General features: G+C 47.7%; 1 protein-coding gene across 1 annotated transcript; it reads right to left on the reverse strand.

Annotated features, from left to right (window-relative positions):
- Window positions 1-2: 2 nt before the first annotated feature.
- CCT7 (chaperonin containing TCP1 subunit 7) lies at window positions 3-17,059 on the reverse strand. Its single transcript, XM_032410696.1, has 12 exons — window positions 16,899-17,059; window positions 11,627-11,780; window positions 10,890-10,996; window positions 9,176-9,301; window positions 8,134-8,186; window positions 7,607-7,778; window positions 4,442-4,606; window positions 3,199-3,387; window positions 2,483-2,580; window positions 1,970-2,102; window positions 1,309-1,515; window positions 3-390 (listed from the first exon to the last, which is right to left on the reverse strand). The coding sequence occupies exons 1-12, from the start codon at window positions 16,902-16,904 to the stop codon at window positions 169-171; spliced, it is 1,632 nt and encodes a 543-aa protein (XP_032266587.1). The 5' UTR covers window positions 16,905-17,059; the 3' UTR covers window positions 3-168.
- Between the last annotated feature and the right edge of the window lie 240 nt (window positions 17,060-17,299).

Genomic DNA, 17,299 nt, shown 5'->3' on the forward strand with positions numbered 1-17,299 from the left:
AATTTGCAAAGTGAATTCTAAGTCTTACGTTTATTTAAATAACCTCCAGTGAGAACAGAGTGGGCCAATTACTACCCTTTCCTCGTAATACCAATGGACTGAGACAGGGAGAGTAAGCATACGCTGCAGCCAGCCCGCCAGCCACTCACGTGAGGGGCAGGGTGCCTCTCAATGCGGGCGGCCCCGGCCCCGGCCCCGGCCCGCAGCTGGGGGAGTGTCCACTGTTGAGCGAGGATTTTTGATGGTTTCATCTACCGACACGATAAGGCAGGCGGCCTCAGAGGCTGCGGTCAGGGCATTGATGCGCACCATGGCTGGCTCCCACACGAAGGCCTCGAAGTTGTCGGCAATGTCCTCGTTGTTGATGTCCACTCCGTACCACATGCCCCCCTGACAGAACAGGAAAAGAGGGGAGGTTAATAGGGAACTGCTCTCAAATTTCTTCTCGCATATCCTCCAAAAGACTCCAGGCGTTAGGAAACCTTTCTCTCCTGAACTTGCCTGCATTTCCCCAAGGAAGACGGCGTCTGCCTGGCATCACACCAGGAACCTGGACGTGCACGTCTTCCCACCTGTGCCCCTAACACCCACCCCCTTCAAACCCTAAACATGCTGGTCACAAAAGAGCTCCAGGCCCTCTTCCGGGCAACATGCTGTTTTGGGGAGGTCCCGTCCTCAGGTCATCCCAAGGACTGTGTATTTCTCAAGAGGAACACTTTCTAATCCCTTACTAAGCTCACTGCTTCCGTCAGTCCCCATTTCAGATGAGGAAATGGAGGTGCAGAGAAGTGAATGATACGCTTCAAGCCCTCACACAAGTCACAAACAAGGTCACTCACTGAGTGCTTCTGTCACAGTGCCGAGCACTTAACACATCTCTCTCAACAAATACTTGCTAAACAGCAAATAACAAATTAAGCTCGCAGAGAGATCCCAACCTAGAGGCGGTAGAGCTGTGGCTGGGCCGCTGGTTGGCAGGGCTCCGGCCCGCTTCACCCGCACCCTGGGGAACCCATACATGTGGTCAGCGTGTGCTTCCAGGGAGGAGGCCGCAGGGTCCCCCTGGTTCCTCCGATGGCACCGCAAGGAGCGGGATCATACTCTCGGTAGAGGCACTGAAGAAAGCCCTGGAAGCTCCAGTGCTGGCACCGCAGCTTTCTCTCTGCCCTCAGAGGCCCAGTTAGCTGGTACCTGCTTCATTTCCAGCCCTGTCCCTGGGGCCCAACACGCAGAGCTGAGCAGGCACAGCACACGCTCAGCACTCATCCCCACGCACCCAATCCCTGGGCCCCAAGGGGAAAGACCCACCTGGGCATGCCGCGCCCGCAGCTTGTTGAGGATGTTCGTGGCATCAAAGCCAGCATTGTCACACAGCTGGCGCGGGATAATTTCCAAGGCCTTGGCGTACGCCCCAATCAACAGCTGCTGTTTTCCTGGAATGGTCCTTGAGTAATCCCGCAGGTACTTGGAGAGCTCCATCTCAATGGCCCCGCCACCAGCCACCACTGAATCGTTCTGCAGAGACCAGACGCACCTCTCAATGCTAACAGGCCCCTCGTCCAAGCTCCAGCCACAGCCAAGCTGGACCAGCCGGTCAGCAGGCCCTCTAGCACAGAAACGGAGTGGTTCCTCATTCCTCCCACATCCCAAACCCCAGGAAGCCTAGATGTGGCTCTTATCTAGCACATCCCAACTGCAATCCAGTGAACCTTCTGGTTCCTGACCATCTTCAAGGTCACCTTGTAGTTTGAGGGCACTGGTACAATCACTGGGATGGCTGATGACAGCAGCTTCCCTGCTGGCTCACAAGTCATAGCCTCTAAGGCGGCATGACCTATTTTGAGAGACTGAGGCTATTTCTCTATGACTTGTGAGGCAACTCAGGGAAAACAGGTTATACAGGGAAGAAATGACCACACAAATCCAGGGTCTTATCAGCTGGGGAGGCAGGACACCCCCAGCCTAGTACCTTGATGGCCCTCCTGACAATCATGATGGCGTCGTGCAGGGACCGCTCTGTCTCCTCCATAAACTGCTCAGCACCACCACGAAGGATGATCGTGCAAGTCTTGGCCTTGGGGCAACCAGTGAAGAAATTGTACCTACACCCAGGATCAAATCACACACGTCAACCTCTTTCTGCTGCCAGCCTGCTGCGTCTGACCTCACCACGTCCTCCCAGCTCGGCAAGCTGCTCTTCTGTTCCTCACTAGGGCTTTCTAATCCCACTCTTGTAGACATGTTTTGGGGAAGGTTTGGGGCTGTACCCTGGGGCATAAAATAATGCGGAGTCAGACTTTAGACCCAACTTGATCTCCTTCCCTCTCGAAATACTTCGTATCTGAGTTCTTTATACCCCAAAAGGTGAGACCTCAAAAAAGAGTAGCACATGCTGTATACCACCCCCCAAAAGATGGCAGAAGGCCAGACTCAGGCAGGTCCCGTGAGCTCGACCAAGAGGCAGCCCAGGCCTATGGCTTACCTCTCGCCTCCAATCTGGGTCTCTTCAAAGACCTGGCAGCGGCCCAGCACATCTGACGACAGAGCATTCACACTCGTTTGAATGGAGCCTCCGCAGGCCTGATGAGCACAAGAAGGTGAATCACCTGGCAGTTAAGGCTCACATGAAGCCAGAAGAGAGCTTCGTGCCATCTAGCCTCAAAAGCCAATTCTCACGCTAAACCCTGCCACAGTGCCCCAGAGTCCCCTGCCCCTGGATAACCCACTCTCACCATTACCCCCTGGAAGAGGAGAAAATAAAACAGAACAAAGACACATGACAGGCAAGCAGGCCTAGTTAAAAGGAGATGGGGACCCTTTACTTCACCCAAAACCCACTCCCCCAAACTAGCGTGCCTTGGGCCCAACAACTAGTTAGGATCGGTGCTTTGGACCTAACACGTCTTTGGTGAGATGCTCAAAAGAAAAGGAGGAAACCTCGCTGGAAACACCAATACTTGAGTTTATATAGCTGATCACAGCATTACTACTAGGTACCCTCACAAATCAGATTTCCTAACTTGTTTCAGTTACACTGAGCACGTACACACGGGGACTGGAGTGCTTCAAGGCAAAAAAAAGCAAAGACACGCCTAGAGTCACATGCCAACCTGAGAGTGCACTCCAGTATACCGGGAGTAAATGAAAACTCCTCCAGGCCTGCAAAAGCCAAGAAGCAGCACACGAATGTTTGGTTACCATCATTGTCCTCTTCAGATCCTCCTCTGGCACTCGGCCAGCACAGAACATGTCCCTGTCGGCAAAGTACTGGGTGGCCACATCCCCGATCGGGAGTTTGGACAAGACGACTTTGGCTCCAGAATGATGGATCCTCTCTAACTTGTCATAGAGAATATTCCATTCAGCATCAACAATTGCCTGATAATCCTGAAGAGACCCAGAAAAAGATGAGGATGCTTTTGGAGAGAGATTAGCATAGATGGTAGGCTAAAATATACCAACCCCCAGAAGTAAAATATGCTGATTTATCTGGGAATTAACACGGGTAACCAGAATCGCCTCTCCTCAGTCCAACTAAACAAGGACCCCATACAGTAACTTAGGAACCACCTAAAACTTTCAAACACCAAAACAGAAAATAACCCCAGGACTGGGAGTTCCTCCAGAGCTGGCATGCCAAGATTTAAGAAATAGTTTAGCCTCACAGAGTTCTACATTCCTCTGAGAAGCTGTACCCGTGGAGTTCCCAATGACAAGACCCCTTCCCCCAGAGGCCATTCCGTGTTGGGGGCACATTACCTAACAGCACCTACTTATAGCTGGGTGACATAGCTACCTCCAGAGACAGCCTTGGTATTACCAGTGACGGGAGCACACCTGTCCCTACAGTGTGGGACCCAATGTAGAAGGAGAGCCTTCATCTGCTCAAAAAGGAGGACTCAAAATCCTGGGCTCGGTGTATAGGTGGAAGGCCACCGCCAGCCCCTTCCCTGGGGCCAGAGGAGAATATTTCAGCAGGCCTTCCCTATCCAAATCTCTTCAGGTTCAGGTCACTCTGAGTAGAGTGGGAAAAGAAGTGGGCCTGGTACTTGGACATCAACATATTCAGGGGGCCAGGAGGAGAATGGGGTTCATAGGGAGCCTGAGATACAGAGCTGGGCCCAAGATGGCCACAAAGACCCAAGGCTTTATTTTTTTATTTTTTTTAAGACTTTTTTTTTTAAAAGATTTCATTTATTCATTTGAGACACAGAGATACAGAGAGAGAGCATGAGCAGTGGGGGAAAACAGAGGGAGAGGGAGAAGCAGGCTCCCTGCTGAGCCAAGAGCCCGACATGAGGCTCGATCCCAGGACTCTGGAATCATGACCTGAGCTGAAGACAGACGCTTAACCGTCTGAGCCACCCAGGCGCCCCAATATCCAAGGCTTTAGCCCAGAAAGCTGACCGTTCCCCGGCCACTGCCAGCTGATAGGGCCTACCTCAACCGTGTGGACTCTGATTTCAGCATTATCTTTCTCAGCTTTCAGCTCAAGTTCAACATTTAAAAGGGCAATCATTGGATTATTGTACTTTTTGGGTTGCATTTCAAACCCAGCATAAGAGAAAGTCTTCTTGAATGCGACGCCAGCTACCAGCTGGGACTCCTGTTTAAAAACAAACGAACAGTCAACAGTTCAGTACTGGCACGAAAGGAAATCAAGCCAGTGGTGTACTAGGCTAACGTGTGTCCATTCCCCCGAACATGAAAGAGTTAACCATGTCTTTACTTTGCTGTTACGACAAAGCCTTTTCATTTACATAAAAGCTTGGAAAAATACAAAACGTATTTTGGTTGTCCCTCCAGTAGAAAGAAATCAATCCTTCAGCTTGCAGAGACTAAGCACGGTAAAGGGCTGTATGGGCCATCCTCTGAGCCTGACCTCCGAAGCAGGAGCCAAGGGAGAACGCTGAATGCAAGCCTCTGGTGCCAGGCACGGGACCGGGCGTTCATGAATAAGGCACAGGCTGCCCAATGCCTCCCCCTTCAATCCCAACTCAACCCCCCGCCCAGTCTTCTACTGGACACCCTCCCCACAGCCCTCTGTATCTGCCCTGCATGCACGCACACACACTGGGACCTGTGTGCAGGAGCCTAGGTGCTTCCACTTCCCAGGATGCAAAGGGTCAGAAACTCCCTGTACAGTTCCCTAGCTACAACTGTGGCTTCCTACATTTCAGTCCCTCAGAACATGAGCTTCCTGTGGGTTGGATTTAATAGCAGGGAATAGTAAGAAAGCATGCTGCACTTGGGACTGACTTCAGCACTATCAAAAGACTTGGGTTCAGATCCCAGATCTCTTTCTTACTAAATGACCAAGTCATTTCCCACTCGATAAAAAAGGGTATATTCAGCTCAATGACCTCTCTGTTCTCTGCCAGTGCTAATCTCTAATACTGTAGTCTATCAGTGAACATGTCTGTGCATCACTCAAATCCACAGCATCCCAAAGGCAGTGATGCCTGAGCTTAATCAAGATGGATAAGCAGAAATCAAACAGAAAAAGGGAAAGGTGTTCCGCAGAGGCAGTGTGGTGGCATCAGAGAATGCAAAGCCACTGGCAGCTGCAGGAATATAGAGCAGAGGGCAGGGGTCAGTGCAGGAGAATCTTATAGGCTCTGCTAAAGCCTGCCTCTCATCCTGTATGCAATGTGGGAACCCCAACAGGCTTTCCACAGGGTAGTAAATTGTGGAACTTCACCTTAACAACAGAAAACAGGGCTGACTGAGGGGATCCAAGACTGGAAGAAGGGTGGCCACTGCCAGGACAATGGTCTTGAGAGTAAGTGAAAGAGACAGCTCACGGAAGTAAATAGTAAACTGGCACGCAAGAGGAGACAATGGTGATTGACAGGTTGTGAAGAGTTGTAAAGATTTTCAGAGAAAGTTTTTTTATTTTTATTTTTTGAGGAGTTGTAAAGATGACCCTGGATTTCTGGTGTGTGAGTGACTTGAGTAAATGGTGGAGACACCAACTATGTCAAGGAACACAGAAAATGCTACAGGTCTGGAGGACTGAGATGAGTTCAGCAGCAGATAGATACAAGAGCATGAGGCTCAAGGGGGAGGTAAGGACTGAAGATACAGATCAGGAAGTTCTCAGTTAATCCTGAGAATAAGTAAATAATTACTACCACCATTTATTGAATTCTGTGTGTCAGGTTTTATATGCATTTAAGAAATGTGGGACGGCCTAAGGAAAAAGTAGGCTGGAGCCCCTGGCTTTCTCACCAGATAAAATTATTTTGATCCTTAGCTGAGTGACTGCCAATCTAATCTCAAGAGTCTAGGGAAACAGGAAGACTCGGAGAAGATGGGCGACTGCTACCAAAGCAGTGGGTAGAGACAAAATCAGTAAACCATGATGGGCTGAGAAAGGAGCGGTACAGGGGCCAAAGACAGGGGAGTTGCTCAGATGACCTTCAGATTCCTCATAGCTTTATTACAGAAGAGAGAACCTCAGTCTACTGACATGTGCCAAGACAGAAGGAAGGAGAACAGAGTGGGGATGTAATCTGGAAGGGTAAAAGTCAAAGACAAAAAGTGAAGGGCCGGGCCAGGATATAATATTTCAGGCAGGTCGTGCCCTGTCTAGAACACCTCAGGCCAGGTCACCAAGGTGGAGTAAAGAAGTAGGGCAGGCCAGAGTGGAGAAGGGCCAAAAGGGCACGGAGATACCAATATCAAAAAAGGCTTCCGGACAGATACCACTGTGTTAAAAAAGAACAAGTTACAGTTATGCTGGGCAATGCAGTAGCCATGAGCCACATAAATAAATAAAAGTTAAATTAAAAACAGTTCCTCAGTTGTACTAACTGCATTTCAAGGGCTTGGTAGCTACTATGGCTAATGGCTACCATAAAATGGACAGCACAGACAGGTAACAGTCCCGCCATCGCAGAAAGTTCTATCATGCAGCACTGAATTAAAAGCCCCACATGCTGATATGGATCAAATTCTAAAATATGTTGTTCACTGGACAAAAGGGAGTTACAACACTGTGTATTATAAATGAACACTGTGTTTAGAAAAGCACTATTTACATATGTACTTAGAAACACACAGACTAATTCTGGAAGCACCTGCGCATGCGCGCGCGCGCACACACACACACACACGCACTTAATAGTGGTTGTATCTGGGGCAGGAACCATATAGGGGACATTTATTTTTATCTTTAGGCCCCTTTATACATTTAGAACTATGTATCATCTATGCAAAATAAATGAATAAAAGGGAGAGCTTGGGCGTGTCCGTTGGAAAAGAGTAGACTGAGAAGTACTTCTCAGATTTATTAACTGAGAGGGTCATAGGTAAGCTATCGGGCGGAGCTAGCGCTGCCCCCTTCCACATCACACTGAGATCCTAAAAATCAACGAGTTCAATCTGCTCTTGTGCCGACAAGTAAACAGAGGTCCAGAGAAATTACATAATGTATGTACAGTCACAGGCTGTAAGGACAGCGTGGGGACTACAACTCAAGTCTGACTCCCAGCCCAACATGCATTCTCTCAACACCTGGAACGTGTGCTCACCTCCTATACCAACCTGCCTGGAGAGTCCATGTGAAAGCAGGAGCCTCCTAGGGAGGCGGCAGCAGGCTTACCTCTAGGGCACCACCTTGCACCTTCTTGATTCCAATCATTTTAAGCTGCAACATATCGTCGAGCATTATCACCGCATCCACCACCATCTTAGCGAAGAAGGCTTTCTGCTGGGAAATCAGCTTGGAGCTCAGAGCGGTCATGGCACACTTCTCCAGCAGCTTCCTCTGCTCCCTGGGACATAAGGACGGGTGGGACCTGCGTCAGGCCCGGAAAGCCCCTCTCGTCTGAGTCTACTGCAATGTGGAGGGGGTGTCTGTTCTGGTCTCTAAACTCAGCCCACACCAACTTCATCTTCCACATCTTTAGGACAGATTATCACTGACAGATGGTGACTGCAGTCAGAGACCTCATGTGTGACAGCTTTAAAACTACAGTGTACAGCCCCTTTTGTGCTGTGTGAGCTGGGGCACAGCCAAGGGTCTGGCAAGAGCCAAATAGCCCCAGGCCCATATAGGGTGGCAACACGCTTCTACGTCCAATTTGGCCACAGAAGTCAAGGTTCTGACAAAGCCCACCGAAAACTTACACTTTATCTTCCTTCTTCACGGTCACAGCAATCTCTTTGATCTTGTTAACTGCCTGCCAACAACAGAAGCCGAGTGAGTCCCTGGTGCCAGAGGCAAACTGGAGAGGTGGGTCCCAGTCTCTCTTGCCACTCTCCAATCTGTTTACTCCCAAATCTTAAACATTCCCATTCTGCAGCTGAAACAACACTTCTAAGTCTGGTAGCTGCCCGGAAACACACATCTTTACAGTTTAGAAAACTCCCAGTGACCAACAGGTATAGGCACAGGTATGGTGTAGGTATAGTTCTGAAGAATCATCAGGGTATTTCCAGGATTTAATTCTGAATATGCAGGGAACACACTAAAATAAATGAGTGGAAACAACCTAAGACGCTAGATTGGGCCAAACCTTCTGGCTTATGGAAAACACCCATGACGACTTCTAGAGCTTTATATATTAATTAGATGTGTTATCCAATATATTTGTATGTTAAACTTAGTATCTTTTCAAAAGCACTTCTCATATATGATCTCGTTTTAATGTTACCAACCTGAAATAGATAGTAAATAACTTTTTGGGCGGGGGGGGGGCAGAGAATTTCAAGCAGACTCCCCACTGAGCATGGAGCCTGACCCGGTGCTTGATCCCACAAACCCGAGATCATGACTTGAGCTGAAATCACGAGTCAGACACTTAACTGACTGAGGCACCCACATGCCCCTGAAACAGAGACAGTAAAGGGAGAAAGGGAAGCCTAGAGGGATTGACTTGCCCAAGATCACAGAATGAAGGTGAAAGATCAATAAAAGCAGGGTCTCAAGATGTGCGCCATGAGGAACTTGATAAAAAATCAAAAAACACCAGCTCTCACTTACTGAGCCCATCAGGAAACCTGAGGCTTAAGGAGATAGCTACTGAATGGTAGAACTGAGATTCGTAGGGAGAAGTCAGAAAACATCCAAGGAACCCTATTACCAGTCTCCCTATACCCTGCTAAAGGTATCCTAAGAGAAACATGAAGGTACCCAGGCACAAGGCCAAGGTAGCCAATATTCCCATACCAACTGGGTGGCAGTGCGGAAAGCTCGGATGATGATCTGTGGGTGCAAACCTTCCTCCACGTAGGATTTCACTTGCTTCAGAAACTCTGCAGCCAGCAGGGTCACTGAGGTGGTACCATCACCGACCTGGAAGAGGATGACAGGAAATTCACATTTTCTTATGTTTAGAGATAAAGCCTGAAACGCCATTTTTAGGCAACCTACCCATTTAAACTGGGGACTGTTTAATGGGTGTGAAATGTGTTTTCTGGAAGCAGAGGTGATGGCAACAAGTACAAGGAAGGTGATGGTAGTTAGGTATCCATCCCATCAAATGGCTTTGGGCTACAAAATTAATTCCCCAGCCAGGCCCATTCTTCAAAGAGGGCTGATTTGGACACTCAAAGTTCCTCAGGATATAAATCACATAAGCAGATTAACCAAGAACTTATTTATTGCACATAGGCATGATGAATAAGATAGTCTCAGTCACACTTATGATATAATGCTTAAGTGTCTCAAGTAACCATGGTAGCAAGAGACATGAGACAAATATTCTTTAAGGAGTACAAAGTACTATAGGAGTTTACAAAAAAATAATTTCCAGCCAAATCCCACTAAAACAAACCTTCCAGGACCAGCCAAAGTCCTTTACATTTTAAACACTGTTTGGAATAGGCAGATCACTAGTCTGCTAACCTTTCTAACATAGTCATTTTCTACAATGGGATCTAAACCCTATTTTTAATGAGGGAGAAAAAGAATAAGAGCTAAAACCAGCTCACCTCTGATTTGGTAGAAATTTACTTTCAACTCACTTATGTCCATTGTGTAATGTGAAGGATTTTCAAGGGGGAAAAAGTGTTACTGTGGTAAAAGGTTTAAGCTGCCAAATTCCTGGCCAGAAAGGTATTAGTCCCTTGTTGAGGACAGTTACAGGTCAAATCCAGACTATTCTCACTTTACTTTTATACAAGCAATACTGTTTCATAGACTACTGGGTCCTAATAAACCTTTCTATATAACTTCAGAACATATTTGTAATACTCTAAAATGCAACCCTGTTTCCTCTCAACATTTATTATCGAGATTCTAGTGTTAGAATTTTTTTTTTTAAAGATTTTATTTGACAGACAGAGATACAGTGAGAGAAAGAGCACAAGTGGAGGAGCGACAGGCAGAGGGAGAGGGAGAAGCAGGCTTCCCACTGAGCAAGGAGCCTGACGTGGGGATCAATCCTAGGACCCTGGGATCATGACCCGCCGAAGGCAGACGATTAATGGACTGAGCCACCCAGGCGCCCCTAATGTTAGAAATGTTTTAAGACAGACTGATTAATGCCGTCATATTGTACACTTGAAAATGGCTGAGGTGATAAATTTTCTGTTATCTATATTTTACCAGCATGGAAAATACAACAACAGGTAAACTGGAAACCTTAAAGTTTCCAGGCCCATCTTACAAGGTGACTAACACATGAGAGATTAAATTATTTACCATGTCAGTGATATGAATGACAGTACATGAGCCCGGTCCTAAGATCTCAGCTACATGCAGTGAAATAGTGTAAATTTTAAAAGATTATCAATTCCATCTAAATATTTTACAAGTATGTATTACTTGTGAAATCATAATTTAAGAATTAAAATAAAAAAAAATTTAAGAGAGAAAAGCAAAGGAGCAAGCAGGCATGTATTTCAACCTTTATTTAAACATATATGCTTGATTTTCCCACCTCAGCATCTTGGGATTTGGCAATGTCCACTAAAGTCTTTGCTGCAGGATGGACAACATCAAGGAGTTTCAGAATTGTGGCCCCATCATTAGAAATTGTTGCTTTGCCTTAAAAGGAAAAACAAAAAGTAAAAATTTAAAGACCCTTTTCCCAGCTGGAATTGGAGCCCATGCATACTTTATTGGGATGGGACAAAGGAGACCATGGCATATGCAAACTGATGTTTTTTATAGACTTAGCTCTGTGCACAAAGAGCCACCTAAAATCACAAGCTTCCAACGACCATGAGCTCCTGATTTTCTCTGAACTGCATTTAGCACACCTCAAACTGAACGCAGGAACTATTGATTAAATGAGAATGAGAAACCATTTAGATATTCTTGACACGGTTGATACCCTAACATCTCACGTCAGCTAATACACTAAAACATGAGGGGGAATTCTGTCTTGTGAACATGATACAATGGGAAAGACCACAGGCAACTCAGATGGTTCGATTTCATGTTTCCAGGCTGCCTCTCTCTAAGAAGCAAAAGGCTCCTGAGCCCAACTTCTCCCATATATTCCCATAGGGTTCAGCATTCAGGACAAAGTACGAAATGGAACTGTTTCATAGCGAGCAATCCCTCAGAGATCTTAAAAGCAGTGGCATTTGTGATGCCAACCTCTGCTAGCCCCAAACATTCCCCAGGAGTTTCCTCTCCTGCACCCTGGCCTGAGGAACCCTGCAGACTTACCTCGGCCATCTACAATCAGCTTGTCCATGCCACGAGGGCCCAAGGTGGTTCTTACAGCCTCCGCAATCACCTGGCAGGCACTGATGTTACTTACAAGCTGGGGGATGCCTTGGGAACTATCAGTCCCCTCTTTCAACAGGATAACTGGTGTGGGCTGGAGAAGAAAGAGCAATGGACTGCTTTTAATAATCATCTATTACAATGAAATTCAAGGAGGAAGGAGAAAGGATACTCTCCCATAACAGAAATATATGTAAGCCTTTTAAGGATTGGAAAGAGAGAGCGCGCGCCAAGTGAGGAGGGGGTACAGAGGGAGAGAAGCAGACCCCCTGCTGAGCACGGAGCCTGACGCGGGGCTCGATCTCACAACCCTGAGATCATGACCTGAGCCAAAATCAAGAGTCAGACGCTTAACCGACTGAGCCACCCAGGCGCCCCTCTGGAGGCTTTTTAAAACCATATTCCCACTATCTACCGCACTGATTCCTTAACCAGCCCCTATATCCATAGATATTGCCAAGGCCACAGCATACCCTGCAGGTGTGCTAGAAAATGGTACGCGGAGCATGATTTAGTCTAAAAGAACAAATCAAATACTGTGTTCTCCAGTGCTCAGCAGAATAAGCATACCCTTTTCAACTTCTGACACTATTCCCTGTGTTGAAGAATTAGGTCACAGCACAGGAGGAAGAAGCTCAGTGTTCACCCTCCAGCAAAACCACCACTTATCTGCATTACAACTTAATCCTAGAGAAGTTGATGGGGCACTGATGCAAACCACGAGGCGCCAACAGCTTCAGGTGGTGTCCTGGAGATGCCCAGGCAAGCAGCCTTACTAACTATGCTTAGCTGGAGTGTCTGGAAGGAGCCAGGCCGAGAAACAAATAGCCTCACAAAATGACAACAAATCTAATTCGTACAACAGTGTTTCCATCTCTTATGCCAGTTCCATAGCGCTTCCCTGTGACCAGTCTCCAATCAAATGTCCCACAGAAATTTTTCTCTATTTTGCATGCTAGCCTCCAGAACAATCACTATTCCTATAGAGGCTTAATTTGCAGACCTGCCTTAGAAACTCTGGGAAAACAGGGATCCTTGCCTATTTTAAAAGCCTGCTTAGAGACCTTTGCTTCAGTGACCATTATTAGCACAGACAGTAATTCTTCACGTTAACAAACCAGAGTTTCTATCAAAACCTGTGCCTTCAGAGATGAGCTCGTAAACCAGAATCAGTCTTCCCTGTGTTTGTGAGTTAATTTTGAATGTGAAACTGAATATAGTAAGGGCACTGTTTCAAAACTTGTGATGCTATGTGTGCACTATTAGGCTAGGACTTCAAATTTATTTCTTACCACGGATTGCAATATGAAGTTTGAAAGCCACTGCCCCTGTCCACCCCGACAGGTACTTCAGGTATCTGAGCAGGAAAGACAAAGGAAACAAAAGCACAAGGGAGATCTCGATCCAACAATAAGGAGTCAAGGATTCACACACCAGAAAGTCTAGTGACCCATGGGGCTGACAACATATTTGCTGGGCAATTCCTGATAAAGGCCAACTCCTTTGGCCAGTGAGGCTGGATGGTAGTGGGCAGGAGGAAGACTGGAATAGAGCTGAAGAGGCAGGTAAGAACCAGATCGCATACTCAACTGTAGACCATGGTAAGGAGTTTGGATTTTATTCCTACAAAAGGAAGCCCTGGAAAAACTTTTAGCAGAGGAATGAATGGCATGTTCTGATTGACACTTTATCTATGTAAAATATAAAGAGAGAGAAAGGAGGCAGGATATAATATGTAAACGCATAAGAGGGGACTGGAAAGATGCGCAACAAACTAATGAATAAGAGAGTGGGAGTAAAAGGGGTTTTGATGCTTTGTACTGTGTATTTTTCTGTTTTGTTTCAATGTTTTCCCAATGAACATATACATTACCTTTTTTATTTTTTTAAAGAATACCTGTCAGATAGCCCCCTAAATCTGGGGTTAGGCATGGGCCAGAGGGAAAATTCCTTCCCTTTCACAGTAGTGTCCCAGGTCTGGCAGCAAGAAATGGCTTCTTTATACTCCCAGCATTCTTTCAGGCCTCTTACACCTTCTGTAAGGAAAAAGGTATCCCGCCAAAGGCCCGACGCTCTCCCAGTCCTGCTAAATTATTCCTCACAGCAGCCCCCAAGCTTCTTCAGTTCATCCTTGCCATGGATAGTCTTACACTTCAAACCAAAAACTAACTTTCGGATCTCAAGCTCTTCCTATTGCCTTCAACAAATTTTTACGTCTCGAACCTCCTACCTCTCCAACCTCTCCTACCTCCAGGACAGGATAACTTAAAAATGCTTGTGAAGGCTTTTTCTTACCTCCATCTCCACAAACTATATGCTTATTTACAAGAGCTACCCTGACACTTTCCTTTTTTTTTTTTCTTTAAAGATTTTATTTATTTATTTGAGAGAGATAGCACGCGCATGAGCAGGGGGAGGGGCGGAGGGAGAAGCAGACTCCCCGCTGAGCGGGGATCCCCACGGTGGGGGGAGGGCACCCATCCCGGACGCTGGGATCATGACCTGAGCCAAAGGCAGAGGCTTAACTGACTGAGCCACCCAGGCGCCCCCCTTTTTTAAGATTTTATTTACGTGACAGAGAGAGAGAGAAAGAGAGTGCACGCGCGCGTACACAGGGGCGGGGGGAGCAGAGGGAGAGGGACAAGCAGACTCATTACTGAGCCCACAGCCTGACACGGAGCTGTCTTAGGACCCTGAGATCATGACTAAGAGTCAGATGCCCAACTGGCTGAGCCACCCCGGTGCCCCTACCCTGGCTCAGATGGTAGAGCATGTGTCTCTTGATTTCGAGGTCATGAGTTTTGAGTCTTATGTTGGCTGCAGAGTTTACTTAATGAAATATGTGTGTGTATGAAGATATTTTTAAAAAGTAAAAAACAAAACAAAACACTTTCTTACCAGGAGAGCAATTTATCAAAGCCCCAATTCTTCCAAGATGTTTTTCAACAGCAGCTACTAGGGGCACCCTGAACAGAGGATCCCATAATTCCCTCTGCTTCCTCTTGTGTACAACTTTTATACCACCAGCCATCTTAAAGTATGAGCTTCCGAAAGGTAAGGATTATAGTCATCTCAATTTGTGGAGTGCCTAGCTTTGGCCACATATGAAGCAATATGCAATATGCTTTTGATACTGAAAATTCAACTTTACATATACTTGTAAGTGTTTGATATAAGCCATGATATAGCGCTGGCTTCTAATTTTTGGACAAGTACTGGCAGTATGGTCACACTAAATCCACAGAGAATTCTTCAGTACAAAGTAGGGCTCAGAAGCAGCTGACCATAGTCCCCACGTTCCCTGTGCTTTGTAGTCCTTATAGAAATGGCAGGCTGGATAGAGGAGGGATCCTAAGGGAAGGGAAAGGTGGCAGAACTGGATTGAGCCAAGCCAGGTCAAGCAGGATGGGTCCTCTTCTATTAGCTCCCAAAGGGCATGCATTGCTATGGAAAGTCCAGCTTCTTTTCTAAGTTACTTTTCAATCTCACTCATTTTTACTCAAGTAAAGAAACAATAGTGGAACCAGTAATCTGCCAAGGGTATCATGGAAGGCTCTGGAATTTCAGCTTAATGATCTTCATCTTCATCCTCCCTAAAAACTTACACAGCAAGGAAACAGAGCAGGGGTCAGTTAAGGAAAAACCCAAGTGTGGTGGAGCCCCTCGGTGAAGGGTTTTATCACCAGACAGAAGAACCTTGGTTGTGATCCTCAGTTCTTTGAATACCAACCAAAACTCTTATGGTAGCCTTGTCAGCATGACAGATTACAGGGAGGAAAGGAAGCAAACAACCACCTAGCAGAACAGCTAACATCTGCTGAGTGCTTACTACATGCTGCACGCTTTATATGTATTAGCTCAAAGAATCCCCTTAAGACACGGAGAGCAGGACGTTTAATAACATGCTCAAAGTCACACACCTAGTAGGTGGCCCAGCTTATTTACAAACCTAGGCATCCAGTGTGGCTCCAGAGCCCTTACTCTCAAGGGCTCTGCTGCCTCCACCTGGAAGATGAAGGCGACTTCAAGAATAGGTAATGCCGAAGAGGGACTGAAAAAAGGGCAGTACTAGAGGTATGAAGGGGAGAAAGAGTACAGATAAATTCTAGGTTCCTTCTATCGTGGGTACAATTGGATTCACAGGGCATCTGGTAACAGAATGAACACCTCATAGGTGTCAGTTTGACATCTACCAGGACAGGAAGCAGCAGCAGGCCAGAAAAAGAACAGAGGACTTCCTCCGACTGACAGACCGAAATGAATGAGTAACTGCCAAGTGCACCACAGGGAGCAGTACCTTAGTCAGGGTCTTGCCTCAGACACCCCCTTAAAAGCTGGCCCTGTTCCACAGCAACTCAAGAGACAGCAGCAAGCTTGGGACCTATGGAAGGCATCTACAGCTCTGAGGTGGCAAAGGGATGATGCGGAAGCGGGAGGGGCTGCGGGAGGGGCTACGGGGGGCCTCCGGGATTCATCAACACCCCTAATTCGAGAAAAGGAGACCCAGAGTTAGGTGGCCAACTAGAAAGGCCTGGTCTGCTGCCAAATCCGGAAGGGCAGACAAGGTCGGAGTCACAGCCCGGGTCTTCCCACCTCTGAAGTAGTGTCCCCATGTGCCCTGTCCATTCTCCCGGCTGCACCCCCAACAACCAGCTGGCATTACATGACATTCAGTAGGCATTCCTTAAGGAATTAACGAGTGAGTGTTAAAGCACAAGCCAAGTCTGTTTCCAGTACGCAACAGCAGGCGGGCTGGGGGACCCGCGAGCAACCATGGCTGAGCCCCATGCTGCCTCAGCCCGTTCTAGGAAGCACACGTCTTTACATCCCACGTTTCCCAACGCACCCGCCGACCATGTATGCATGCACGCTCAAGTCGCACTCGTTTAACACCGGTTATGATTGTGGGGGGCTCCAAAAATCCGGTCCCCTAAGCGGGCTCGCGGCCCCGAAGCAGCCTGGGACTTGTAGTCCCCAGCCAGCCAGACCAAAGCCTTCCCTCCGGCCCCACAAAGCCCTCGCCCAGGGTCCCAGTTCCGTGCTGGGGCCGAGCCAGGCCGCGGCGGGCCGGGGTCGCCCGTAGACAGGGGGGTCCGGGCAAGGACAGAGTCAATAGGCAGCGGAGGGCCCTACGGGACCGACCCCGGCCGGGCGGCGCCACCCACGGGCCGCATAGCAGCGGATGGCGACAGATAGGCGAAACGCCACTCACCATCATCTTGGAAGCTTATTCAGTGGGCCGCTACTCCTCCTATCTTCTCCGCGTCCGGGCGGCCCAGCAACCCCACAATCCCCCGCGCCAGAGAAGTCCCCAGAAGCTTCGCCAAGCCGTTGGCTCGAGAGAGGAAGGGGACGAGCCACTTCCGCCACCCTATGGCTTGCTACCACAGAGTCGACACGGCTAGAAGGGCCAGAGGCTGGGCGTCGTAGGGCGCTCTAGCGATAAGTGTTGGTTACGTAAGTGTCGCCGGATTTTGGTTGTGCTTTCCTCTTTGAATATGTAGAATCCTTGTTGAGCCCGCGTTACCCACTAGCCCTCATTCCATCCCCCCTCACCCCGAACGCCAGACCAGGGAATACAGTAAACAAACATTTATTGAACCATGACTATGG

Source organism: Phoca vitulina, unplaced genomic scaffold (assembly GCF_004348235.1).
Source record: "Phoca vitulina isolate PV1807 unplaced genomic scaffold, GSC_HSeal_1.0 scaffold12, whole genome shotgun sequence".
In the NCBI taxonomy this organism is placed as follows: Eukaryota; Metazoa; Chordata; class Mammalia; order Carnivora; family Phocidae; genus Phoca; species Phoca vitulina.

Coding starts and splice junctions, on each gene's coding strand:
- CCT7 (XM_032410696.1), bottom strand. Junction 9,302..10,889: donor CCAAATCCCAAGATGCTGAG/GTGGGAAAATCA, acceptor ATCCTCTTCCAG/GTCGGTGATGGTACCACCTC. Junction 2,581..3,198: donor ATCTGAAGAGGACAATGATG/GTAACCAAACAT, acceptor TGTGCTCATCAG/GCCTGCGGAGGCTCCATTCA.